This window comes from Syzygium oleosum, unplaced genomic scaffold (assembly GCF_021117445.2).
Source record: "Syzygium oleosum isolate NSW1041296 unplaced genomic scaffold, Sole_v2.1 Sole_v2.07, whole genome shotgun sequence".
Taxonomy (NCBI): domain Eukaryota; kingdom Viridiplantae; phylum Streptophyta; class Magnoliopsida; order Myrtales; family Myrtaceae; genus Syzygium; species Syzygium oleosum.
The window spans coordinates 2,726,466-2,753,809 of record NW_026607491.1 but is presented as its reverse complement, the minus strand read 5'-3'; the positions used below and the strand labels follow the sequence as shown (position 1 = coordinate 2,753,809).

General features: G+C 39.4%; 2 protein-coding genes across 7 annotated transcripts; one reads left to right on the top strand and one right to left on the bottom strand.

The window, feature by feature from the left end:
• Positions 1-4,079: 4,079 nt before the first annotated feature.
• LOC115682239 (ribosomal lysine N-methyltransferase 4) lies at positions 4,080-14,010 on the bottom strand. 6 transcript variants are annotated; one of them, XM_056313432.1, is made up of 17 exons: positions 13,840-14,010; positions 13,653-13,768; positions 13,005-13,068; positions 12,817-12,918; positions 12,639-12,698; positions 11,710-11,817; positions 10,625-10,697; positions 10,044-10,084; positions 9,885-9,965; positions 9,695-9,730; positions 8,470-8,553; positions 7,547-7,612; positions 7,318-7,451; positions 6,585-6,673; positions 6,324-6,472; positions 6,090-6,159; positions 4,080-5,718 (listed from the first exon to the last, which is right to left on the bottom strand). In XM_056313432.1, the coding sequence occupies exons 1-17, from the start codon at positions 13,966-13,968 to the stop codon at positions 5,654-5,656; spliced, it is 1,467 nt and encodes a 488-aa protein (XP_056169407.1). In that variant the 5' UTR covers positions 13,969-14,010; the 3' UTR covers positions 4,080-5,653. The 6 variants fall into 6 exon arrangements, with proteins under 6 accessions (XP_056169407.1, XP_056169405.1, XP_030462262.2 ...); XM_056313430.1 differs by lacking the exon at positions 6,090-6,159; XM_030606402.2 differs by lacking the exons at positions 6,090-6,159; positions 7,547-7,612.
• Positions 14,011-24,445: 10,435 nt separating this feature from the next.
• On the top strand, positions 24,446-25,920 carry LOC115682193 (NAC domain-containing protein 90-like). Its single transcript, XM_030606347.2, has 3 exons — positions 24,446-24,632; positions 24,754-25,064; positions 25,533-25,920. Exons 1-3 carry the CDS (start codon positions 24,473-24,475, stop codon positions 25,785-25,787), a joined length of 726 nt encoding a protein of 241 aa, XP_030462207.2. The 5' UTR covers positions 24,446-24,472; the 3' UTR covers positions 25,788-25,920.
• The last annotated feature ends 1,424 nt before the right edge of the window (positions 25,921-27,344 follow it).

Genomic DNA, 27,344 nt, shown 5'->3' with positions numbered 1-27,344 from the left:
TTTTTTGCTAGAAATTAAACTTTTCATTGGAAACAAAGCATTACAAAAAGGATGCATTACCTACATTAGAACGATATATAAAAGAAGATTCTACTAGTACAATATTTTTAACTTTAGACGGGAGATCGTGGAAAAGAAAAGAGGATGTAGCGCATATTTGATTAGAAGCCTAATTTGCAAGTGCATGAGCAGCTCCATTCTTGGTTCTACGGGTCCAAGCCGAGTTTCAACCTGGATTATGCTGAAATTGAAAGCGAGAATATGCAACGAAAGGCTGAATACTCCAAGGGAAAAGACCCTTTTGTTGGATGGCATTAATTAAGACCTTACAATCGCTTTCAAAAATCACTTTTCGGATGCCCAGGGACTGAGCATAATTGCAGGCGAGAAGGAGAGCTGTTGCTTCCACTTTCATCGGCGAGTTCCAACATCCTTTCCTTGTCCAAGTGTGGACTACTAAGCCGCTAGCCGATCGTGCAATGATACCTATGGCTCATTTGTTATCTTTCCACGCACCATCTACATTAAATTTAAGCTCTTGATCTGATGGTGGGAGCCATAAGTCTATTCCTACCCCAATCGAATCGGCTTTTGAACTTGTTGCAACTGTGTTCTCTTCCCGAACTTGTTTGAGAATTTCATGAACTCCTGTGAAACCAACTTAATTGCCTAGGAAGGATTTGGAATAGCTTGATCCTGTAATATGAAATTCCTATAAAACCACATTCTAGTATATAGAATCACTGCATAGAGAGTGAAGAGTTTGTAATCGAATCCCATTATCTGTGCAATTTGTCCAGGGTCAAGGAAGTGGTTTATCATTTCCTCCGGTGATGTGAAGTTCCAAGCAAACGAGATGATATCCCATGGACTCTGTTTCCATAAAATCTGGGCCAAAAGGGCATGCTATGAATAAATGGACTTAAGTTTCTTTTGAATTTCCACACAACGGACAGGAAGGGTTTGGAATGTGAAATAACTTGCCCAGGTTAGCTCTATAGGGCAAGACATTGGCTGTTGTCCTCCAAAACATCATCTTGTGCCTCTCATGAACTCTAGCTTTCCAAATTTTGTTCCAGTGATGAGCTTATAAGTGGATTTAACAGTAAACAATCCATCAAAAGCTGGCTGCCAAATCGGTTTATCTACCCAAATGGAGGATTGAACCTGAATCTGAAGAATGACTTGGATTGAGGTTGGGCAAAACACCCGAGTTAGACTGTTTACGTCCTAAGATTTTATCCCCGGGATAAAGAAGCTCGCTATTTTCCTTTGCTTTAAAATAGGATCAGGATCAATAAAAGAAGGAAGATGATTTGGTATGTGTGGAATCCAAGGGTGATTACCGACCTCAATTGACTTACCATCCCCTACCTGATAAAGAGTGCCGAGTTTGAGTACTTTTCTAGTGTCCATGATTGCCTTCCATAACGGATATGCTGTTGCCTTAACCTCATGGTTCCAAAAGTTAGATCTCCGTAGATATTTTCCCTCAAGGACTCGAACCCATAATTTGCCTCTATCTTTTATCAATCCCCAACCGAGTTTGAGGATCAAAGCATGGTTGAAATCCTTGGTTTGTCTGAAACCCAGTCCACAACTTTTCTTATTTCTACACAAAGAGTCCAAACATTTAGGTGTGAAGAACCTGTTTTTCCCAGCCGGGACAACCCATCGGAATTTCCTAGTAGCTGCATCAAGTTTGTCACAAGTGACTCTTGGCAACCTATTGGATTGCATAGCATAGATCGAACTATTCTGAACAACCGATCGAATGTACGTTGCTCTACCCGCCCAAGACAAGGACTTCCTTTTCCAATGACTAAGTTTGTTATCAACCTTTTGTTTCGGGAATTGGTATCTAGCCCTGTCATTTTCACGTTTGAAGAGAGGGTTGCCAAGGTACAATGCGTCAGGGTCTATCTTCTTCATGTTGAGTTCGTCCATGCAAAATTTTTTCATTCCTATGGAAGTATTTTTTTAGAAGAAAACATACGATTTTTGACGATTTAAGCTCTGACCTGACCAGGAGGAGTAAATTTCAATGCATTCTTTCAGCGCTCTCACATGTCTCTTTATGGCTTGAACAAATAACAACAGGTCATTAGCGTACATAAGGTGTGTCAGAGAAGGAATGTCCCGCCCTGCTCTTATCCCTATGATTATCTTCAAGTCCTCTACCCGATTGAGTACTCGAGATAGTAGTCAGAATAAATTACGAACATGTATGGTGAGATAGGATGACCTTGTCGGAGACCCTTTTGAGGTGTAAGACCTCCGGCCGGCCTACCGTTGATGAGCAGAGTATAATGAACTGTCGAAATACACCGGTTTATGAGTCTACAAAAGTGATCAAAAAACCCCACACTGCGGAGTATTGTATCGAGAATATTCCAATCAACTCTATAATAAGGTTTGGACATATCCACCTTTACTCCCACAAAAGCCCTGCCATTTTGTTTATTTCTCATGGAGTCCATGATTTCCTATGCCATAACTGAGTTCTCTTGTATACTTCTACCCGGAACAAAAGCCAATTGTTGAGGTGAAATCAAACGGCTGAGAAACCCTTTCAGTCTATTAGCTAACAACTTATAAATAAGTTTGTAGCTCACGTTACACAGACTTATGGGACAAAACTGGGTAAAAGTATGTGCATTTTGCGATTTTGGGAGAAGTACTATGAAAGTATGATTAATGAGGTGAGGCAATTGACCAGTGCGAAAAAAGTGCTGTACAAATTGGATGTCTTGGGCCTTCACCACGTCCCAACATTTCACATAGAAGATGGCATGAAATCCGTCTGGGCTGGTGATTTAATAGGGGCCATCGCTTTAGGGACTCTATAGATTTCATCTTCCGTTGGAATCTCCGTAAGTTCAAAGTTTTCCTCTTCAGAAATAGCCTTAGGGAGTAACTCCCCTAAGCGAGGGTGTGGATCGAGTGTTGGTCCCGAAAAAAGCTCTGTATACTTAGATAGAAAAAAGCTTTTGATCTCATCCATATTCGTGATCCATCGACCCCCATCATCTTGCACTGCTAAGATACAATTTTTGCGCCTTCTGATAATGGTAGAGAGATGGAAAATTTTGGTATTTCGATCACTCTCTTGCAGCCACGATTGTCTTGATTTTTGCTTCCACATCATCTCCAGTCTCTCCCATTGCTCATTAATAACCGCCTTGATTTCTTTTTCTCTCATGCTATTTTCTTCTGAAGGATCATCCCTTTGAATGGAATCAAGTGATGAATTCACATCCTTAAGGCGTTGTTGGCAAATGCCAAAGTGTTCCTTATTCCACTTTTTGAGGGCCATCGCTGTTGATTTTAGTTTCCTATGCCATGAGGCCATTGAATTGTCTTCCACCTCGGTGTTCCAAGCCTCTTCCACTACATTAACACAGGTTGAGTCCCGCAGCCAAGCGGCTTCAAATTTAAAAGGGCGTTGCGAATTGTCCTCAAGAGAAGTCGAATTCATCCAAATAGGGGAATGATCCGAATTTACGGTCGATAAGTGGACAACCCCTACCCGAGGGGATTTCTCACGCCACAAAGTTGAACAGATTGCTCGATCCAGTCTTTTTCAAACGCTTGTAAAGCCCCCTCTGCTATTTGCCCAGGTATAAGGTTTGCCTTTAAACTCAAGATCAACACAGCCCACTAAATCCATAAAGTCCGCTAGGAAGCAACGAGATAGGCCCAGGCCCCTTCTGTTGGACGCCTCTGAATCAGAGATGGTCTCATTGAAGTCTCCAATTCCAACCCAGTCCTCTCCCAAGTTTCGAACCCGACCAGTGAATTCTTCCTAAAATGCTTGCTTAAGACCAAAATAAGGGGGTGCATACACCAACGAAAGCCACCATAAATGCTCAGGATTTTCTCTGTTAGAAACCTTCGTGTGAATTTGGTTTTTGCCTGCAAAGGAAATGGATAAGACCACAGGATCTTTCCAAATGATTTATCCTCAGAAATTGAAAAGGAGTGGGTAAATCCAATCCGTCGTGTAAGAGTTTCTATCCGACTAGTATCACAGTTTGTCTCTGATAGAAACACGATATCTGGGTTGCAAAATTGGCACGTAGCCTTCAACTCTCTCTCTCTGGGTATTCCTACAATGCCTCGGCAATTCCAGGCTATAATATTCATGGTTACGAAGGGGCAGTGGCCCGCCTCCCTTAACCACTAACCACAGAAAAAGATTTACTCCTCAATCACCAACCACCGCCAAAGAAAACACTTCACTTCTCTAACAACTTTCTAGCAGGCATTAAAACGAACACTTGGTGTGCGCTCACTGATACCTCAGCAATTGAATTACAAACGAGGAGCCACTCGAGCACCAGCATCACCAAGCACCACCAAATCGCTGCTGAAGGAGCTACTTCTTCACTGGCACACAACCAGCAGAGAATATTATAGCACGAACGGAGCAGATCATCCTCGTCTCGATCGGGGGGAAGTCGGCGACCTTGGGTGAGAAGTGGATGAAGAAGGAAATAAGTGAAGTTGATATGACGAAGAAAGAGAAAACTCCAACCAAGTGGAGAGGAAGACTCCCGTTGAGGGAGAGGAATACCCCCGAAGAGGGGAGACGGAAGCTCTCGGGAGCAAGGTCTCTTTTTTTTTAAGTCCCTAGGTTCAAGTTGACTACAAAAGTAGATGATACTTCGAATTATGAAAAATGTAGAAAAGAGTCGCCACGGATTGATTTTGTTCCATTCGTTTTTACTTGGGTCATTTGACCAAGTATGCCTAAGTAATTATAGGGAAATAAACTACCTAGGTGACGTGTAAGGTGACTGGTCTATTGCGTAATCAAAAGGTTGAGTTCGCGTGTTCGGCAACATAAGGAGCATATTAGCATCCCACAACACCCTTTGCTACCACAATTCTTTGATTAACCCTTAATTCATGATTATCGAGCATTTTTAATTCATTTGAAAATATTTGAAAAATCGAATTTTGGCCACTATGCAATCAGGTGAAAAGATCAAATCATCTTGCGTGTCCATTGAATTTTGGCCTTGGCAGATAATATGCCTCCCTTCAACTAAAAACTCAAATTGAGTTGCTTTCAGTGAATTGCAATACGAGCCAAGATAAATCCAAGCCAAAGGTGACTGGGCGTGGACAAATCAAAGCTTCAGCAAAACAACCCAATCGGATAACATTAATCAGAACGACCAAGCAAACGACAATATGCATAGAGAGATCCCAAGCCGGAGGAAGAAGGTAAGGCTTCAAATACATTAACAAGGGTACCAAACTTCAAGGCATTGATTCAGAAATCAGATGCTTATCTGCATTAAGGGAGCTTAATGTGCGTGGATAACGGATGACCTCTTCTAACTCTGAAGAAGAGAACATGAGAAACAGATAATCCACACACCTGATTTGCACGCACCCAAACAAGAAGGCTCTGACTGGCTGCCGACTGCGTTCAGATATTTGGCCCCCATAAAAAATACAGAGTGATGGGTTTCTCCCTTCACTGGTGCTCCCTTTGATTTCTGACATGGAAATTGTCAGCTTTCTCAATTGTTTCACCGACTAACAATGCCTCCGGCCAGTTTTATGCTGTCACAGATTGGTTGTGTAGTTCCCTAGCCATGAAGCAGCAGATTTCAGAATACGAAGTTCACCAGCCAGTAGATCACATGCCATTGACCTGCGGATGCCATCTCTTTTGCTTGCAGGACAACCGATAGGCTTCACTAACTGTACATATAACCACAAAGATCGTCACCATATGCACAATGACGTTAAATGACAGTACTTATCAAATTCTGACCGACCATTGACCTCCCATGGTAGCTCTCAAGCACTCAAAGTCTGAGACTTTTTATCACGGAAGGGATAATGATAATTAACCCTCATGTATAGCGGACATCCTAACAATCATAATCCCACATTACAGGGTCTGGGGAGAGACTATGGCTGACTCAAGCTTGAAGTTCAGAGAAGCTCTTTAAATGGGTTGACTTTAGAGGGCTTACAATTGCGTTTGAGCGTCTCTACAAGTAATTCACTGTGGTACAAATTATTCCCTTGCCAAGACAGAAACCTTCGAGGCATATTAAAGCAGTTACCTATAACCTGGATAAAGAAGCTGTATCGCTTGCTCATATCATATTCCAACCTAGCAACACTTTTGGAATCCTTCAAATCGAGTATCGAACCTTTAGTAATTTGATTGGCCCAGCTAAAATTGCATGGTCTAGCAAAGAACGGGATAAGAGCCTAAGCATATTGATACTTGATGTGCAAGCTCACTTCTTTTGCAGGCTTCTGGAGCTTATCACACATAATAACAAGGACAATACCTTCGCAGATGCATTGTATTGGTCAATCAATTTAGTGATATGTGATAGCAACAACTGATGCGCTTGTATCTCCCTGTTGATGTTCTTCAAAGGACGTCGGCCTAGCCGGCCATCATTTTGGGTGGCTTCCTCCTCCATATCATTCAGCTCTGAAAATCAACCTATCAGAGTACATTCACTAAAGCAAGTGTCTGGTTCAGAGTAAAGTTCGTTCTGAAGAATACAGAACTATGTGCAAGGAGAAAAATATGATTCACACACCTTCAAGAGAGGTGCAAGATAGCACACGGGCAGCAGCACGGAGTGCTTGTGGAATCCCAGTGCCTATTCCTTTAGCAGATCTCACTTCCCTGAAAGACAACAAATTATCAATAGATTCAAACCTATAACACAACAATGACATTGTCGCCGCTCAGTATTTATGTAAGATCACCTGCTTATGCAGATCAAAGGAAGTTACAGAAATACTGATATGACTTAATTACATCAAAGCAGTTCCTTGTTTCTTAAAGGGAGAAGGTTTTTAAGTCATACACCACCTTAGCAACTCTACCTTCGAGAACTAGTCAGGGTCACAGGTGCTAATGGTTTATGATGTTTTATCAGTCACCAGCGTTTCTCTTAGAAGCTACATAAGAAGCTGCAGAGCTTTTACTATGGGTATGAACAATCAAGAAGACCAGGACAACATTGAGAAAAGTGATCATCTTCAGCCTTACATAGCAATTGCAAGAACTTAGAGAAAGCGGAAGATATTTCATAGAAGCCAAAACTACTCCCAACTTTCTTATATGGTGAACTATCCCAACTAAGAGTTAAGTGTTTGTAACTAATGAGTGTCACGCGACAATCTCAAAAGGGAAAGTTGGTTCTCGGATAACTTTAAGGACCCGGATCCATAGCTTCAGTTGGACATACCATAGGAAACATACCAATTGATACAGTCTCAAATTAATGGCATCTAGCATATGGAAAATAAAGCATCAATACCAACTTGATTGTGAAAGAATCTGCGGAACACTTGGAAATGCCAAATCTGTGAGTTATCTGTGAGCAATGTCTTTGCAGAAGATACAGCTTCATTTTGTATAGAGGATCTTGAAGAGGAACATTGAATTGGATTTGAAACTGAAAGTAGCCAATAATTTGTCAGAAGCATTCACCATGCCAAAACAAATGTGCGGTGCAGTACTTAATGAGCATGCGATGAAAATACTTTCTACATTCATATATGCTCCCATTGCTTTCTTTCTAGTCGTTTGTTTGTCAGAATCTCCTGTCATGAACATCTATATACAATAAAGTTAACAAGTACTGGTGTCAAATTTTCAGCTCCAACCTGCACACTGTATCTATAAGACAGCAGATTCCTGGAAGATGCAGTCTGTGAAATTTCTAGAGGTACATATGAGAAAGAATGGCATGGCTGATTTTTACTTTCGCATTGGGAAATGTAGTATAATTTAAATTCAAGGAAAAACAACAAGAGTGAACAATTTATCAAGAATGATCATATCAGCCCAGTCGTTAAGCATACTTGAAGAAACTTTCCATTTTCCAAAGCGATAATCACATATAAAATGAGAAAAATTAGTGTATTGAAATTGAAAACTTTCCATGTTAGTTAACAAGTGCCTAAGGACACACTCCAACAAAAACCTATTTACAAACGTCATATGGCTAAATTTAGCAGGAAAAACAAAAATAACTGTAGGCCTCAATATTTAATCTAGCAAACCACGATCCAAGATTCTGGTCCCAAAGAAATCTTGAAAGATTAGAACGATCAGTATACACAAAATCAACTTATCTGATCATAAGAAATCAGCAGAACAAACATATCATTCGAGGAGGAAATTAGTATTCTCACGAAGACTATCTAACACAAACTGTGCAATGCCACCCTAAAGTCAAGGACGTATATTTCATCCAAAATGGATGAGCACTGAAATCATCATATGTTCATCCACCAAAATACAAGGCTTTGAGAACATGATTAACAAAAGAATGTCCCAGACGCAAAGCATAATTTCATTAAATTAAACTAAACCACTGCTGCAATAATCAATTCTGCGTTGCAAATCACATCTAACTAGTACGAAACATGGATCACTGTACATTTGTTCAATTAGAATCTAAAACTGACCTCATCATGAATGTTGTGTGGAAGGGTAAACCCGAAATCCAACACTAAGATAGCATTTGAAAACTTCCCATACGATATTAGTACCTGTACACAAATGTCAAAGGTTCCTCATGATACAACGTGTCAAAAGTGGACTACCGGAGATGTGATGAGTTTGCATCCATGTTTTGTTATTAATTTTGTTCTACATGTCCTCAACCAAACAAGAGCAAAATCTCATACATAACCATGAAAACCCTGAACCACGATCACCAAATAAAATTAACATATTAATGTGAGATATCAAACTTCAGGATTTTCATAAATATCAAATTTTTGTTTTGATGAGCAAATTAAGTTTCTTTCCCTACTTGGAGAAAAAGAAGCATCCTATGGAGAAGAGAGTTATACAATCACTAGAACAATCTTTTAATAAGAGGAATCCAAACATAGTGCGTGCAAAATCAGTTGACATTGTGGTACAAAGTCCATGTATTATTCCCTGTCATGGTTTAAGATCAACACTTTGAGAATTATTGACAAGAAAGCAATTTGCAGCTACTGTGTAACTGGTTTAAATATTCCAAAACATTTCATTAATGCACATTGATTAGAAACAACGAGATAAAGTTTAACTGCGAAAACGAAGACCAGAAGTATCAACAGCCAATGGAGTTGCAAAACAGGGGCAAGTATACATGCCATTTGGAACTGGTTTGATTATAGACGTTGCCTACAATTTGACCAAACAACTTTTGCAACTTTTGGCGTGAGATGTTTAGAATGTACATCGGAATGTAAAATTTTCTTTACTCAAAACTCTCTCAAGGATATTGTCATCTTTGTGTTTTACAAATTTGCTGCAGTTTCTTGCTAATAAAGAAAACGGTTGAGAGTCCTCTTAGATTGACGATAAGAGCATTAACTGACAAATGCCTGGAGAACTTGTACTTCCACTAAAAAGGAAGATGGTCAATGCAATCTGTCCAAAGAACAGAACTCAAGCAAGAAACTTAGTACCTAATGAAGAATGTCATGAAAGATGCTCCAGTAGAAGTTTAGGAATATATTCCCAAGTAGCTAAAAACCTCATCATTGCAGCATCGAAAGTAGTATCAGGCTATATGGTCTTTTTAAATAGAGATGATCATTAGCAAAAATCCATCTCACGAACAGAAGCATTTCTTAAAAGAGACTGAAGATCCAAAAAAAGAGGATAAGAGTATCTTGAAAATTGATGCCCAACCTGTTCACCAGGAGCATAATTGCGATCAGCAATCACCTGAAATTTTTTTAAGCTTATAAGGAACAAAATCACCAACGTATAGTACACTCAACTTCAACAGGAAAAGTTTTTGCTATGGGCAAGAAAAGAACAAACAAATCAAATTTTGGCAAAAGGAGAAGTGGTAGACGTGGTGCTAGGAGGAGATCACCTCTGAGAATTGCTTTTGTTCATCCCTCAACAAAACTGCTTTTGCAAGCCCATCATGGTTTAGAAAATCTGCAAAAGGAATCTACCAGAAGATTATTCAATTTCTGTATAGACATTAGCAAGAGAAGTGCTTTGTCAATCTTATACTGGTAATCTTTACCAGAGAACAGCCCTTGCTGCTTTCCCATGCGCGAGATTCCACTGTCATAACAATCATGTATTCATGAGGAAACATTAGAAGTTGTACCAGTTAAACAACATAAATACAGGTGGTAAACCAAATGGCAGCCAAAAACCTACAGTGACTACTATGGAACATCACATCCAAGACATCAAACTGCGAAAAATGTATGATTTAAAAATGACTGTCCTAAATTCAAGGAAAGGGCCATTGCAACAGCAGGTGGTCTATAAGTACCACAAGTATTATAATACGGAAAATGGCAACAAAAAAAAGTAAACCGGTAGCAAGTTCTTCCAGTTTCATGCGCTTAAGGAAAGCCACATGAAGAAAATCACAAAAAGGTGCCAAAACAGTACATTACTTCAACACCTAAGAATATGTATAAACTCATAGGAATGCCAACTCGGAGTAAAAAACCCAAGCTTTGCAAGCTGAAATTGAGATAAAAAGAGCAGGGGGGGATATAAGTATTTAGAAAGAGTCTGTCATGCAAAATGAGCAGGAGTTGGTTCCACATGCAGTGAGAGAGCACTATAATGTCAAACAAAGTTGCTTACCTAAAGCACATGCATGCATGAAATCTTCAAATTTCATATCCTTGGAAACTTCTGGGAAGTGTTGATCAAGAGCCTGAAATTATTCGCAGTGGCATATTAAAATTACTTTCTTGAAGCAACATAAGGTCATTGCATGTAACATCAAGCTGACGACCGGACTTGGCAAAGGAAAACAGGGATATGTACATTGAAGGCGTTCTAACTTAGGGAGTTTCCATTTCGTATGAGTACTTACTTTAGCTGTTTCACTTGGATACACCAACTGCTAATTATTTGGTTAGAATTTACGAGTTGATATACTTGGAAAGAAAAATTCAATTTCCAGCATTTAAATGGAAGTATCCTGAAAGTGTGACCACTTCTGATGCAATTCGTCCCAAATACCAATCAATAGAACCACCGTGAGTGGAGCTGTTGCATAATGGAAGATCTAGTTTACTTGACCCCATGTCTTGCTTTGGATAGAGATGGAGTTGTCATGGCTGAGAAGGTGATGTTGATAATGTTTTTGCTCAGATTAGACAAACTTCCACACTGTACATGGTTTAGCCGGTCTAATCTTTGTCATGTATCCACACCCAGAGTTAATAATTGATTCAACCATATTTTTTCCTTCTATTCGTCACCCTGTATTACTCAAACGTACCATTGTGTTCTATTCACCAAAGGCTACCTGAAACTAACCGATTAGTTTCACTAGCACAGTGCCATACTCAAAAGCACTGCTACTTGATAGACATTTATTAATCTTACATACGTATCAATGGCACCCCACTTAAAGATAATCCTGTTGCCGGCACAGCATCTTGAAGATGAAGCCATTTTCGACTGATGAAACCACCCTATAGGATAAAGTACTTTTTATCCTATCAGCAACTTAATATTGCAGGAAAGAAAAATTAGGCTTGTACATTCAGGACACATTCTGGATATGATCCGTATAACAGTTATCTAGTGAGTGCAGCTATAATCACATGCTACACATGCCATAATGATGTATTTGTTCCTAATCATATATGAATAGCCAAATAAAATCGCCTCAACAATAAAAGTAATATTGCTGGGGGACGACACCAAATACTTACATGCCTGAGAACTGAAAATTCCCTCTCCATTCCAACTTTCTTGTCAATGGTTTTTTGATAGACCAAGCTTTCTTTAATCATCTCCAACTGCTCATCGCTCCAGAATACCTGGAGCCAGTTTGTAGCCATGTTCAAAATCCATACCAACCTTCCTGTCGGCTGTATGCTTATTAAAAACTGAAGCACCTAAACTGCCATTTCGATAACGACCTTAAGTGCTGGTAGGGTAGTATGAGGTTTCAAAGAGACATAGATACCACAAAATTACCAATCCTGAGAGTAGAATAGATTGCACTATATCTTACTTTAGTAGCACAGTTCGAAAATATTTGTTTGTTTTCTTAATCTTGATTTTTCAATGATACGTAAATATAGATATATATGTTAATCAAGCACTAACAAATTTTCAGACTCCCAAACATTTTAGTATTTCCCATGATAATTATATCCATACAGATCCCTCTTGAACTAATGAAGCCTCCACAGCAAACAAAATTATATTGCTATCAAACTGTTCGAAATATAAATATAGCTAGCATATCTTGCTGCAAGGGATGCAATTTATGGCAAGATGACTTATGCTTAACATTCAACTGCATTTCTATTGTTTGAATATTTAAAATCCTAACTATATTAAAAAAGAAAATTCTCATAATAGATTTATTTTATTATTATCCTTCGATAATATTGTACAGCTACAAGAAGGAATATAGAAGATAGAATTTTATTACTCTTCATTGACTATATAAAAAAGCAGCAATGAAATGCAAATCCCACTTAATCATTATGAGGACCTCCAACTTTCTCGATGAAGGAAGTTTTGAAAATATGCGATGTATTTCATTTTCCTAAGACTACAAGCATCGATAAGATAGGAAGAACAAAATTTGCAAATCAGAGTGTAAGAACATTTAGCAAGACATTCAGACCGTGCTATGCATCTCCTCGGGCCGTGGAAGACATCTTATATAAGGAGCCCAATCAGAATCCTGTTAAAATAAAGGAAAAACTGATCAACTGCAGAAGCTACCGTAATGCACAAATAAATACACAGCACTGCTGTTCAGTGGAAGTTTAGGAAAACAGAAGGAGCTACAACAGCATTACCGGACCCATTTTCTGTTCTTTCAGGACGACGGCAGCAAGTTTTGCTACAGTTCCTACTTTAAAGGACCTAATTTCAGGAAGGAGATCATCTGGTGATATTTCCTGTAAATTTAAGGCAGAGAATTCAACTTAAGTATGGTTCTTTCAATCAATCTATCCTTTATTTGAACCTACGACAAATAACTTACCGCGTCAAAAGGGACCTTCAAAATGCTGTCCCCTGCTCTTATCGCCTTTGAAGCAAACAGGGACCTGCATCGACAAATCATGCACAGATAAAGGTCCAGCGCAATGAAGAGCAAAAGAAAGGAGCATAGTAGGATAATCTCTCTTTCACACACACAGAGACAGTCAAGAAAGCTTATTTTCTTCAAATATATTTTTTATACGCCCTTCTTTCAAATAAGCACAATGTCAGAGAAACTGACATGTTGTCAATTCTTTTCACGCTTGTATTGAACAAAGCAGATGTTCGAAACGGCTGAGATGATTGCAGATTTAGGACTAGGAGCAGGATGATAATCCGCATAATGCCAACTTGAAACTTAAGACAAACTCAAGTACATCATCAAAAACTTGAATTGTCCTGCCCCATAACGTGAAATTCTAGGTAGCAGATTTCAAATTCGACCGTCGCATTCAATCCTAGACAAAGTTCATAAAGCTCAGCAGCTGCTAATTCGAGCTCAAACAACTCAATGCACACTTCAGACAACAAGACTACGGCACACGAGCTAGCGGAATCGCCGCCTCCTGAATCAACTCTCAACCGGACATCACTGACAGTTCCAAAACATCAAAAGGTCAAAAGGGAAATGCAGCACGCGGGAAATGACCTTCCGTAGACGGATTTCCCGACCGAAAGGAACGACGAGATCTCGACGCCCGCTTTCCGCTCCAACCACGGCAAGAAACCGCCGCACCCCTTGTCCACGGGCGGCCACGGCGAGACCTATCACGTCGACGTGAGCTCGGGATCCCCAAGTCGGTGGACGGCGAGGAAGTAGCGTGAAGGATACGAACCTGCCGAGGTGGAGAGGAGGACGAGATGGAGGGTCGGAGATCGATGCGGCGGAGACGACGACGAGCCGCGGCGGAGAGGAGCGGGCGCGGCGACGGCCGGAGCTTCGCGAGCCGACAGGGACATAACATTTGCACGTTGCGAAAGAGAAGGCGGAACGGACCGGAAGTGCGTATTGTCAGTGTAAACCCAAAAAAAAAAAACATGAAAACAAGAAGGTTGTAATTAGTCCGAATCATTGCCCGGCAGGGGCGAGACTCGCCCGAGGCCGGTAAGGTCGACCAGGTCGGCCCTCGCCTTTGGCCGATTGCTGAGAGCTTGAGACCCAGTGACCGGCCGGAGGAAGAAGGAGAGGAAAAAAAAAAAGAACAGTAAAGAAAAATAAAAATAAATTCAAAATATATTAAAATATTATTAAAAATCAATTCATGTAAGCAATTTTCAGCCAAAATTGGCCGAATAGACTTAATTGACAAGAAGTGAAAATGTTTAAGACTTAATTGATAAAATTGAAAGTTTTGGGATCGAATCGATAAAAGTATAATAAATTTATGACTGTTTTTACAATTTTTCCTAAGATAATATCGACACTTAATGAGAGAAAATTTCAAAAACCCCCTTGAAATTGCATGTTTTCTCGAAGTTCATTGACTTCATTTCAAAATAGCTCCTGAACTCAAGCGCTTTAACTCGACAACCCCCGTGAAGTGGTGCCCATTTCTCGAAATTCCTTCACACTCAGTTTTGTTCTGTAGTAACTCCCGATCTTGATCATTTTGACCCTATAATCCCTTGAGCTCATTGTCGTTGATGATAATGGCCTCCGACGGGTGGACTTTCGTCGCGTGCACGGTTCGCGCCTTTCTTAGGGCAATTTTGGTCCAAACTCACCTCAACCCTAAGACCCTCAATTGACCTTATCTCGTACTTCTCAGACCAATGAAAGCATCTAGCTAGTTTGCTTCAATCCACAACGCTCTCGTGACGACTCTCCTCTCCCATATGCGGTGGACCATGGAAGCCCCTATTCTATCAAAGCAGACACGAAAGTGTCATCTTGTCAATATGTACATTTTCATTAGGTAGAGTGCCCCAGACTTTGTAAATAACGCTGTCATTAATTCAAGATCGTAGACATTTATAAATGTCTACTTTTAGCAGGTGCTAAAACTAAAAAAAAGACAACCTAAGGATGACAGAATAGCCTTTCTACTCAGCCTCCAAAAACCTCCTAATTGACATTTGCTGATTCCATAGACTTTGCTGTCTTAGCAATAGGTGATCTTGTAGTTTTTTTTTAGTAATTAAATGATTAGTATTGGCTATAGCATCTAAGAATGTAGCCTCTAAGAATGTCAAAATACCTATTAAATTTCTCTTCGATGGATCAATATGTGAGTTTTTTTTTTAACCTGAAGCATTGATCTTAGTGCGGTCTGAAATTTGCAAGTATATGTTTGACCAATTAGGGATAATCGATAGTGTTACGCAAACAAGCGGTCGAATAATAAAATAGATACAACAAGAAAATAGATTGAACACCGGATTTACATGGTTCGGTATGTTCACGAGGAAAGCAGCAAACAATTCCACTATAGATCAAGCGATACAACGGAGATTACAACTACACTCGAGTTGCTTAAGCACTTAGTGTTTCCCAAGCCTTCAGTTACACCAAATAACTCACACAGTATTTAGCCCCATAATTTCTCACGAAATAATATCTCAATCTCATAAAGGAATTCACAAATCTTACCACAAGATTTATTAACTTCAACACTCGTGGATATCTTTAGAATGTAATTCACAAGTAGAAGCTCCTCTTTGATGCTCTTCACAAAGAACATCCACTTCTTATATATAGGCAAGAATTGGATCTAAAAGAGGAAATTTTCTCCAATTAGGAAATCATTTAGTTAGGAAATTTTTTCAAAATAGGAAATTTACTTGAATAAGAAAACTTTCCTTTTTGAACTCAAACTTGAGATATATTTTCAACAGGTCTATATAGCTGCCGTTGTCAAGTCCATTCGACTGCGGTATGCCTAATTGTAGCAACATTATGCTGTTTACCTGCGGGGGAAAGAAACAAAAAAATCTTAAACCTATTTCATTTATACCAATTTATTCTTAAACTTTTGAATTATGTCAATTCAGTCCTAAACCTTCTCGCATTGGTACCAATTCAATCCATCCACCTAATTTAGGCCGGAAATCACTGACTTAGATGCTAACCTTTTTACGTGGCACAACCGGTGATAACGTGAAATTTTTTTAATAAATTTTAATAGTTTTTTCAATTTTTTTTTTCTTTCCCTACATGCCATAGTCAGCAAGGGTCAACCTTACTAGGCTGCGCTTGGGCAAGGACGAGGCCGACGTTCACCCAGGCTAGGGTGGCCTAGGCGGGCCTCTCCTAGGCGAGGGTTGGCCTAGACGAGCCTCACCGTTGCCTAGGTGGGGCTCGTTGAGCCTCGCCAAATCTGGCAAGGAGAGCCTTGTTGACACTCGCCCTCATCTGTGTCATCGGAGTGGCAGATTAATGGTTGAAGTGCGCATGGAAGTGACAAAACAACTGGCAACGAGAGCGTTGCGGAATTGAGTGGGGGAGAATTTCATGGACCATGATTCTCCCTTACTCGTGTATTCTTGCGAGCGGAGCTTGTGGCGTCTGGGTAAAGAGTGAGTGATACATAATGGATAAATACAACTGGTTAGTGAACGTGACGTTAGGGTGTTTGTGCTAGGAGTTATAGGATAAAACGGTTATAACTATTAGGAGCTCTCAAGGCGAGGTTGCCTCTTGTGCACAAACCGGTTGGGAACTGATGTCGCTCTGCTGATGAGGCCATGGAAGGCCGAAACCAATTGTTGTGTCTAAAATATTCTGTGTCTTGTCGAGGGACTGGATTCCCCAGCTAAGCTAAGTATGGTACGATTCGATATGGGGATACTATTCGCCATACTATTCTTAGGAACTCCTATATAAAGAAAGCTGGCCTGGTGTTATTAACTTGTTAGGCGCTGCACGAGCTATTCCGCGGTCAAGGAATTACCGGCCCATGACACTTGTCTCAGCCTTAAGGACTCCTTGTGGTCCTGAGCCGTCCTTTCGCAAGTTAGCATCATTTCCATCCCATTTACATGTTAATAGCATTTTCATTCAAGTTCTAGCCTTGCATTTAGTTTATTTTTTGTTAGTATGTATTTAATCTAGTTTAGGTCCTATATAATGTTTATCATGAGAAAAAACGAAAAGGAAATAAAATAGGTAAGTAAAAAAAATGGTCTTGCATTTAGATAGGAATTACATTATAGGGATTAGTTTAGTTTGAACTAATTCTGATTTTCTTTGATATCAATACCTTATTGTCATCATCTAGTTTGGAAAATTTGCATTCCTTAGTCTAGGTTAATTGAACATTTAATTTTAGCATAACTCACGAGGTATTGTCTCGGGGCTTAAACATGGCGCTGTTCAAATTCTGCTCCATACGGCTTTGAGTTATCTTTTGTTTACCGCCATTATTTGCTTTGTTAAGACTATATATTGCTTGGATGTTATCTAGATTAAATTTTGTTACATAAGTACCATGCATGATCATCTAGATTTATATGTCTCACAAACAAAAAATTTGTGAAGGATTGCTTGAAACATTTGCTTTAAATGAGAAAATATATCGAGTGAGTCTTAAATCTTTCAAAAAGTGCAATTGAGTCTTAAAATTAATCACGAAAGTGCAATTGAGTCCAAAAAGAGTAAATTAAAATGGCATAGCTATTTGGAAAATCACGGTTAGGCTAAGTTTAGTATATTTAGAGCCTTAGTTTAATTCTTGATTTCTTGCAATTTATTGATTGCGCATCCGCATGATCATCATTCACATGTTTGAGGTTGGGTTTAAAATTAATCCAAGTTGCCAAAACGTTTTGAGAATAAAAGAGAAAAGGTACTGAAAAGGCGTTGGAGTAATCTAGCATAATCAACTCTCCGTTAGGGGTGAGCGGTTCCAGGTTCCGGGTAGGTTCCGCCTGAACTTGGAACCTACCCGTTAGAACCTGGAACCTGGAACCTTCCATGTCACAGGTTCCAGGGTCGGTTCCAGGTTTCAACAGGTTCTTTTTTTTAATTTTGTTTTGAATTAAACAAAACGAAAATAAACGCAATATTAGATCATCTGAATGATACATACACAATGCCCTGATGTGATATTCAAGGGATATAATGCCAAGACTACAACATCCACATTGGACAGTCTCTGTCTCTCTTACATGCAAGAACACAGAAGTGCCCGCACATGCACAAGCACAAGCACAAGCACATGTAAGGACGTCATTGCACAATCTTACAGCACTTCCTGTGTAGGTCCTATTACTTATTTTCATAAATCCAGGCCGAAACTACTCAAAAATGAACAAAAGGATTATATCTTTCAATCCAGCAGCTCACTGTTTTAGCTCAGCACTGCACATATATTCTTCTTCAAGTGTTAAAACAGAAAAACGATTTGACAATAGGCACATGTTCGCACACATATACTTCACAGTACTATGTACAGCCAAGAACTAGATGTATGAAAGGAGTTTCTCGATGTGGCATAAGTTTCTTTTATCGCTGCAGGAGTACTAAAACATATAAGATCTTTTCAGTCTTGGCTGATCAATTAGTAAAATGTGAAACACGGACATGGTATAAACTGTAAGAGCAGGACACTCTAATTTTAAAATGGCAAAAAGATTATGTTTGAGATTTAAAACTTCAGAAAGATCAAATTGGAAAGACAATAGAAGTATGGACATGAGCCTTTGATCAAATAAGATTTAAAGAATTACAGGGTAGGAATTAAGCGAACATTGTCATAAATCACTCACCCGAGAATTTTATCTAAAATAAGTTTCTACACCGTTTCCTCAACAAAACACAAAAATTAATTATGAAGACAATTGTATCACTCCAGTTGCATGTTCTTAAACACAAATATGAATAAATGATAGGGATATAAGATCTTTGGAATCACAACGCCATAACACCGCTCAGTGATAAAGAAAACGAAGATAGGTCTATCTTGTATCTACCTTACCTGGTGAGGTATTTTGGATCATATGTCCCATAAACAACATCATAGTGTCCATCATAAGATTCTACCAACTCCATATCACTAGTGAATGGGTCCCACCTGCGGATATAATAGATGAGCTGAGCCATATGGAAGGCAATGGCACTATACAGAAAAATTATGAAGCTTACTCATATATCCGCTGGCGCTCAAGGTTTAAAAGCACTTCAAATACAGTGTATGCACAGGCATCAACAACACCAACAGACTTCAAAAGCCAAATAAGGAACAAGACAAGGCAAAAGTTCTAAAGACTCAAACAAAAGAAGCCAATGCCGCATAGGCTCTTAATTATACAGTTGTTCCACCGGAAGAAATCAATGACTAATTTCCATTGATCTCAATAGTCTTGACACCTCCAGTACCACCAGGAGTAGCTCAATCCAGTACCCACACCAAGATTTGATTGCTTACCTAATCCGAACTACAACTGAACAACATCGAAAAGGAAAAATCACGTTTCGAAAAGGACATCATCCCGAGCCAATTGTGCTCATACAATTCGTGAACTGCCAATTGAAACCAACATATAATTGCCTCCGCATTCTTGAGTTTCCATTCACTCACATCTCAAGCAAAAATTCTTGCAAACCCACTTCACTTCGGAGTTGCAGCTCTCAATTAAGGATTAAGAAGTTTTGAGCTTTAACTGACCTCTTAAACTAGCTAGAATCACCAAGAACAGCAAGCCCAAAACTCCCAGAAGCAAATCTCAAATCAAAACAAACAGACCCACAAAACCATAGACAAGCACCAAAATCTGCAGTTTAGCAACCGAAAAGATCTACATTCCGTACCTCGACTTAAATCAGTGACACCCAACACTTAAAAACACTTGGGTCACCTCAAGAATCAGCAAGAAGATGGGTAAAATCCGAAACAGAACAGCCCTTGGAGCAAGAGAAAAGGCAAGTCTCCGGCTCCCGGAGCTTCGGATCTTTCTTCTACGGTCTTGCGGAAGCTTGTTCCAATGGCTCGAAACCAAGATGGAGAGGCCACTGAGAGCGAAGTGCTTCCTTTCGAATCTATAGGCGAGAAAGCATGGTTCTTGAAAGCGGGGTCAAAGCTGGAGAGTATGGAAGCGGGAGCAAGCGAGGGCAAGGCGGAAGCAGAAGCGGAAGCGGGAGCGAGGAGTGAGGCGGAAGCGGAAGCGGGAGGGAGCTTTGGAGGGACGATGATGGAGGACCAGGTGTGATTTAGGAGGAGAAGGGAGCATTTGGGAATTAGGGTTTCTAAATACTAAGTTTATGTTTTTGGTTTCGGTTCCGGTTCCGGTTCCGGTTCCAGGTTCCGGTTCCAAGTTCCGGTTCCAGTTCCGGTTCCAGGTTTCGGTTCCTATAGGAACCGAGAATCGGAACCGGAACAGCCGGTTCCTAAAAATGTGGAACCGGGAACCGGACCCTCTGTACATGGAACCTGGAACCGAACCGGATCCACCGGGTCCGGTTCCCGATTTTACCCTGGAACCGCACTCACCTCTACTCTCCGTATCTATTTTGGTTCGTAAAAGTAAAATACTCTCCACACTTTACTTGGGTTTCTAATCGATTGATCAAAAACTGATTAGTGGCGACTCCAAAATTTAAATTGATTTGTATGTTAAAGATTGAATCTAAGTTGAGAATTAGTACGAGCTTGAGAGAGTCCAAGTTGGATGTAAATTTAATAATTCATTAGTCAAACCCTAACGTGATTCATGCGAAGGGAAGGTGGCGACAATTACGGAAGCTTCCTTGTCTTCGCACTTAAGTATATCAACCAATGACATGTTTTTAATAATCTGCACGCGCGGTTTTTTTTTTTGTAATGTAAGAAGAGATAGAGCGTGTCTTCAAGAGGGTCCAAGAGTCGTCTCTTTGACTCTGTAATTGCCAGCGTCCACTCACAACGCGACATGAAAGGGCACTTTAGAATCATTTTTCTTCAATGAAAATTCGCCACTACCTTAAATTTGACGTCTTGGCCTTACCACTTTCTGATTGTTGGCGTGTATTCACGATCCCAGATGACGTCCTCGGCTGCCGCGTGTGAACCTCTTGATTTTCTTGCGGCGAAGCACTCTTTGAAGCAACTTTTGGGTTCGACCAAAACACAAGAAAAAGAGCAACTTCTGGGTAATTTGATATCGAACTTTGAACAACATCGTCATAATGGAAATTTCTACTTGGAGTACTATAATGGTCAGCATTTGATTGATTAATTTGTGCTTTAATTAGAATATCATCGCCTAACGCCCACTTAGGTTTGATTTGAATATTTTGATTTTGACCGAGCGAAAATTATTTTCTTCTGTTCTGTCTTATCCTCGTTAAATGGAGGAATTCTGTGTTTTATGTTCTAACTTGAGTGGGGCTACAAATCTACCCTATTACGATCTCCTTCACGTATTCATCTATACATTGTGATAAATAAAGCATTAGTGGGTAACGCACCAAAGGAGTGAAACACTTGAATCTTCGCACCATCAACCTTACCTATTGAGGACATTTGGTAATGCTTCTTCCACTGCCATGCAAAGGCTTAATGACATTGATTTGTTACTTCACACCCACATGCAATGGAAAAGAAATTAGCTGTGTGCACGCTACTAGCCCATCCCCACACCATGATGAGCCCTCATCGAAGCACCTCGATCAGACATTAAAAAATCACTAACATCGCTGAACCTCTTGCACTCTCTCTATAGGGATGATTATCGAAAAAGTTATAAACCTATTACACTTGTGCCAATTAAGTCATAATCTTTTTAATTGTGCCAATTGAGTCTTAAATATTTTCATATTTTGCTAATTGAGTCCATCTAGTCAATTTTGGCCAGAACTTACTAACATGGAAGCTGGCAGTCCTATATGACATGGCCAGCGCTGACGTAGACATTTTTAAAATAATATTTTAATAATTTATTTTTGGTTTTTTTTTTTGGATTGATGGCTCGCCAAGGTCGCTGGCACTGGGTGAGGGTGGCCCTTGCTTGAGTCAAGCGACCTCTGCTGGCCATTGATGAGGTCCGGCGATGATTGGCAAAGGGAAAAAGAAAAGAAAAGAAGAGAAAAGGTAAAAAAAAAGAGGAAAAAGTAATGAAGGCAAATAGAAGAAAATAAAAATAAAATAAAAAATTCAATAAAATATTAAAATATTTTTAAATTTTATCAACGTCAATGCCGGTCGTGTCACATAGGATGGAGGGTCGGCCGATGTCCACGGCAGCAATTTACGGTCAGAAGTGGCCGAATAGATTCAATTGACAAAACGTGAAAATATTATTGACTGAATTGACAAAAGCGTAACAGATTTAAGATTTTTTGTACAATTTTAGGCATAAAAACTGTTAGCATAAATCAGTTGAACTCCTCTTTCAACACTACTCCTATCTCTATCCTCCACCCCTAGGCCGAAGCCACTTGAAATGCGAGGAGTGTTGAGAAACAATCATCACATCCCAATCTAAGAAAGCTCTCAGCTTCGTGGAAGATCCAATGATATAATTTTCGTGAGTGTGAACATGTGATTAGATGAGCCGACTATAGAGACTGACTAAAGTAATCATATCACCGCATTAAAAAAATTAGGGTCGGGAGCAAGCTGGCGAGACAGTGAAGACGAGGTTGACTATGTGGTGGGAGACGAAGAATATTACTGTTGTTGTCTTCTTCTTCTTGTTGTTATCGTTGTCAGACACCTAATGTTTTGGAAGTCGAAGACAGAAACCTATTTCTCTTTGTCTTGCTCTCTCTTGGTTCTTCTGTTCATTTCCCTCCGCCGGAATGTTTCCGATGAGAAACATGATGTGCGAAAGGGGACATGCTATGCAGATTGAATTAGAGGTGAGCATGATTACAGGGTAGAACTTGAAACCTGAGAACCTGACCGGTAGAAACTTATAGGTTCTAGTTTTCAAGATATGCAGAGTAGTTTCTAGGTTTCAAAAATTAGGGAACTTATTTTGACGGGTAGGTTTCAGGTTCTAAGTAGGTGGAATTTGGAATCTGAAACCTTAAACAAGTTTTTTGTGTTTTTTCTTAATCTATGTCTTCGCGTGATTCTGCGTTGTTCCATGGCGTTAAATGATGAGTGTATAATTTGGAACCACAAGTCTCAACTTTCATTTTATAACTTGTTAATGTTTCATATTCTTCATATATCTAAATATAAGTTGTGGTCAGTGGATCGTAACAGCAAGTGATGATTATTAAAGGTGATGATTTACTACAAATGGTCAATTAATAATACAGGTGGAACCTGAAATTTGTGATAGGGTAGGTTTCAAATTCCAAGATATATATGATAGGTTCCAAGTTTCAAAAAATGAGGAACGTGTTCTTTAGTAGGATCTAAGTTCCCGCTTACCCCTAGACTGAATGGGGAAAGTATCCTTACTTAGCAATTTCTAAATGATGGTTGTTTACACATTTCAACCTCCACCGAAATTGTTGTGCTTTTTCAACCTTTTCAGTGTACATAAGTGGAAATTGAGATGCGAACTAACATGTTAATGCCATCAGCTATTGTCCATGTTGAATTTTGTGTCTCTTTCTGTGGAGTGTGGATGGTGATCCTGTCAATCATGATTCACAATTTAAAAGGGCCCCTCGTTAATTAGTTTGACGTTCCGAGATGAATGCTAATTTTGTTTTTGCGAAAATTAACGTTAAGAATATATTTTCTTCTTTTTTTTCGAAGTTTGAATCACTTAGGAAATCAGTAATGGAAAATCTATTGATAGTCAAATAAAAAATCAAATATAGATTCGGAAAACTGACTTGCTATTTTGAAAGTGAGAAATCATTTACAACATGATCTCTCCCAAGATGAGGTCATCTTGAGTGTTCTAACACAAGCACCCAGCTAACAGACCATGAACCTTGACACCTGGATCTCGGGGACCCTAATGCCTCACATCCAAGGTCTCGACCGCCCAAACTCGAGACCTCGATTTCTGCACCCAGATCCCAAGGGCTCTACTCGAGGTTTGTTTTTTCTCAAAAAAAGTTTTTCAAAAGTTTCTGATACCAAATATCAGAAAACGACTTCTATCTTATTTGCAAAAGGCAACCAAACACAGGAATATTAAACCATTTTTCTAAAATAGTTTTCTTTTGAAAATATTTTTCAGTAAAGTTCATTTTCTATGAACTAAAAGAGACACAAAATCTAGCCAACAATCAGAAAAGCTCATATGAACGAGTTTTTAACGATAAAATTCAAGCGTTTGTTACCAAATAAAGCAACTCTCAAATGTTAAAAAGTGGAAAATTAAAAAAGAGAGCCACACCAAATGGACTTTAATGAACCAAAATATAATGTACCTAAAAATTTTTCCTTTTCAATCCTGTTTATTGACTCATTGCATACGCTAAAATTTTTTCCTCTTTTATGGACCAAGTGGTCCACTTCTATATATAGGTCTAGTCCAGATCCATTATGTTGTCTAAAACACAAGCTAACAGTTCTGTTGTCAAGTACAACACACCCGATCGCTTCCTTATCTTAGAACCCTAGGATATAGTGAAAGAGAAATATGATGGAGGATCGTCCGACAGGCTTCAGGTTCTATCCAACGGAAGAAGAGCTCGTCTCTTTCTATTTGCACCACCAGCTCGAGGGCTTGCTACATGACCAGCTCCACCGGATCATTCCGGTCCTTGACATTTACGCCACCAAGCCATGGAACCTCCCAGGTTAAAGAACATGAAATCATGCATGGCATTTCTTCGTTTCTCCATGTTTCTCGTTCATTACCACCGAAAGAAATCATGGGTTTAGACTTTTCTTGTGGTGTTGTGTGTTTTGTTGCTGCAGAGCTTTCAGGAGAGCTGTGCCGAGAAGACAAAGAGCAATGGTTCTTCTTCGCTCCGATGCAGGAGAGAGAAGCCAGAGGAGGGAGACCAAGCAAAAGCACAGCTGTGGGTTACTGGAAGGCAACCGGGTCTCCCGCATACGTCTACTCAACGGACAACAAAGTGATCGGGATGAAGAAGTCCATGGTCTTTTACGTGGGAAAAGCTCCAGCAGGAAGAAAAACCAAATGGAAATTGAACGAGTATAGAGCCGTAGAAATAATCTCACCTCCCAATTCAAATTCTTCAGGTTCTAGCATGCCCATACTTAGGGTAAGCGCAAGCATGAGCTAATCGAATCTTGATCTTCATTTTAGTTAATTGCATGATCAGTCTTGGACCTTTGTATGCATTACTTAATCGATTATTGAGTTTAGGGTAATATGTTAAACGTGCGTGCGTACCCCTCACCTCTGTTTTTAGTCAATGCAATTGAATAGATGAGTCATATTTTTCTTCTTCCTTAATTGGAGAAACCGTAATTTTGACCAGTAGGTTACACTAATGAATGTTACCAGATTTGTTTTAAGTTTGCACGTGAGTTTATGTTCATATTTATAACCCACCTATTAGAGGCTCAGTTGGATGAAATTAAGATTAGCGCTGGTAAATTAAAATGATTATGCGCTTAGCTTAGTTTGCCATTGTTATATACTAGTGTATAAGAAGACATTCATTTTCTCATTTTCTCTCCGGGAGCAACTAATTTGTTTTCATTTTTTTCCCCTCGATACGCTGTAGTTGAGGCATGATTTCACGTTGTGCCGAGTGTATGTTGTGTCCGGGTGCTCCCGAGCATTTGATCGTCGGCCTCTGGAGTTGGTGGCTGGAGAGACAATACAAGGTGTAGATGGTGATGGTGGCAGCGGCAGCAAATCCGCGCCACCATCAGGATCAGTGAAAGAAAATAATGCTGGAATTTCCCGTTCCATGGAGACGACTAGCATGGAAATGGAAGAACCTATATGGGATTGGGATCAACTCAATTGGTCTTAGTACGGTCCTTGGAAAATATATTTTCTCTGGATGAATTTTTGTTTGTCAGATGATGCTTTTTCCTTTATAGTTTCCATTGGGTGCTGAGAAGTATCCATATTATGTATGGATCTCAACCATTGGAAAGAATAAAACTCCCGATGGAAGAAGGGTTAATGACAATGTTGTGTACTCTAATTATGTGCAGCTACAACTGATAACAAATCATCTTGATCAAGATCAAGTATGATGAGCCTTTCCTTCAGATTTTATGTGCTTTTATAGGTGTCTATGCTCCATGAATAAGGATAAACATCGAAAAGTAGTGCTAGTTGAAATGCATATGATTGTTCACTTTGTTCTTTGCATGTCGGGAGAAAGTGGATACAGAGTGTGCAATTGCGAACAAATTAAGATAATCGAAAATTTGGAACAAGTCATAAAGAAAAACCAGAAACAAGCGTTTGCGTAGTTTGGCGATTTAACTACATTCGTGGACAAAGGAGGAGTTACTTCACTCTCCGATCAATAAGAATTACGGTGAGATTCAAGAACAAACTCTCACTATCCAAAACCCTAATGATGGTAGTCACGAACGGATATGAAGAGACGTGATACGTCCTAAGGATACTACAAGTCAAGAAAACCCTAAACACTCGCCAAGCAAGTATTCTCTTCCCATTTTTTTCTCCTGTTTTTTCAATTTCAAAGACTTGCGTGCATCTTCCTTTGTTGAATTCCTTCCTTCATAAAGAAATTTATAAGGTACTGTAGCAAGACTGTAAGGTGTACTACTGTAATTCATAATACTATAGCATACCACATAGCGTAATGTTTGTGTGACGGTGATCTGTAAATAACAGATGCTTATAAATATTAGTTTGGGGTTTTTTGTGATAAAAAAATTAATTTTGAGTAAATTTGTTACAAATGTACCAATTTAGAGTTTTTTATGATATTAACCCTAAATTTTAAGGCGTTTTTAAAGTGCAAGATCTTCTAATCTAAATTTCCTCCCTTTAAGGTGAAAGAAAAAGCTGTTTTGGGGCACTTTCTTCCAGTCGCTTCATTCCAATTTGGCTTCTCGTGATGACCTTAATTATCTTTACTTCCGCCCCGCTCATCCCGAGTAATTCTTCCAAAGTGTCCACTTACTAATATTTTAATCACCAAATGAAACTTCCACTTTCCCCAAACATTTTTATGGCCTTTTACCGGTGGTAAAAACCAACTTTCTCTAAATGGTACTATGTATTGAGAAAATATCAAGTATATACCTCATTTTTTACTCAATGACCATTTATATATCTCCATTTCAGTAAATACCATTCACGTATCTTTAAATAATACCGTACATTGAAAAGATCAAATTGCCCATCTTGCTTATTTTCTAGTAGTTTTGTTTTGTTAGGATTCAGCGTATAATCACAAGAAAATAGAGAATAAAAGAGAGAAAAGCAAATCAAGACATAAGGTTTTAATCTTGATTCACCCTTAAACTAAGCTACGTTCAGCAGAGGATTTCACAAAAATTAGCACATTGCACCTCTCTATTGCATCCCTCAATTATAAGAGAAA

Excerpts from the sequence above, each read along its gene's own strand:
- LOC115682193 (XM_030606347.2), top strand. The coding sequence starts at position 24,473 with ATGATGGAGGATCGTCCGACAGGCTTCAGGTTCTATCCAACGGAAGAA. Across the intron at positions 24,633-24,753 it reads CAAGCCATGGAACCTCCCAG|AGCTTTCAGGAGAGCTGTGC; the intron begins GTTAAAGAACAT and ends TTGTTGCTGCAG. Across the intron at positions 25,065-25,532 it reads CTAGCATGCCCATACTTAGG|TTGAGGCATGATTTCACGTT; the intron begins GTAAGCGCAAGC and ends GATACGCTGTAG.
- LOC115682239 (XM_056313430.1), bottom strand. The coding sequence starts at position 13,968 with ATGTTATGTCCCTGTCGGCTCGCGAAGCTCCGGCCGTCGCCGCGCCCG. Across the intron at positions 8,554-9,694 it reads ATTATGCTCCTGGTGAACAG|GTACTAATATCGTATGGGAA; the intron begins GTTGGGCATCAA and ends ATTTGTGTACAG. Across the intron at positions 6,473-6,584 it reads ATCTTGCACCTCTCTTGAAG|AGCTGAATGATATGGAGGAG; the intron begins GTGTGTGAATCA and ends GTTGATTTTCAG.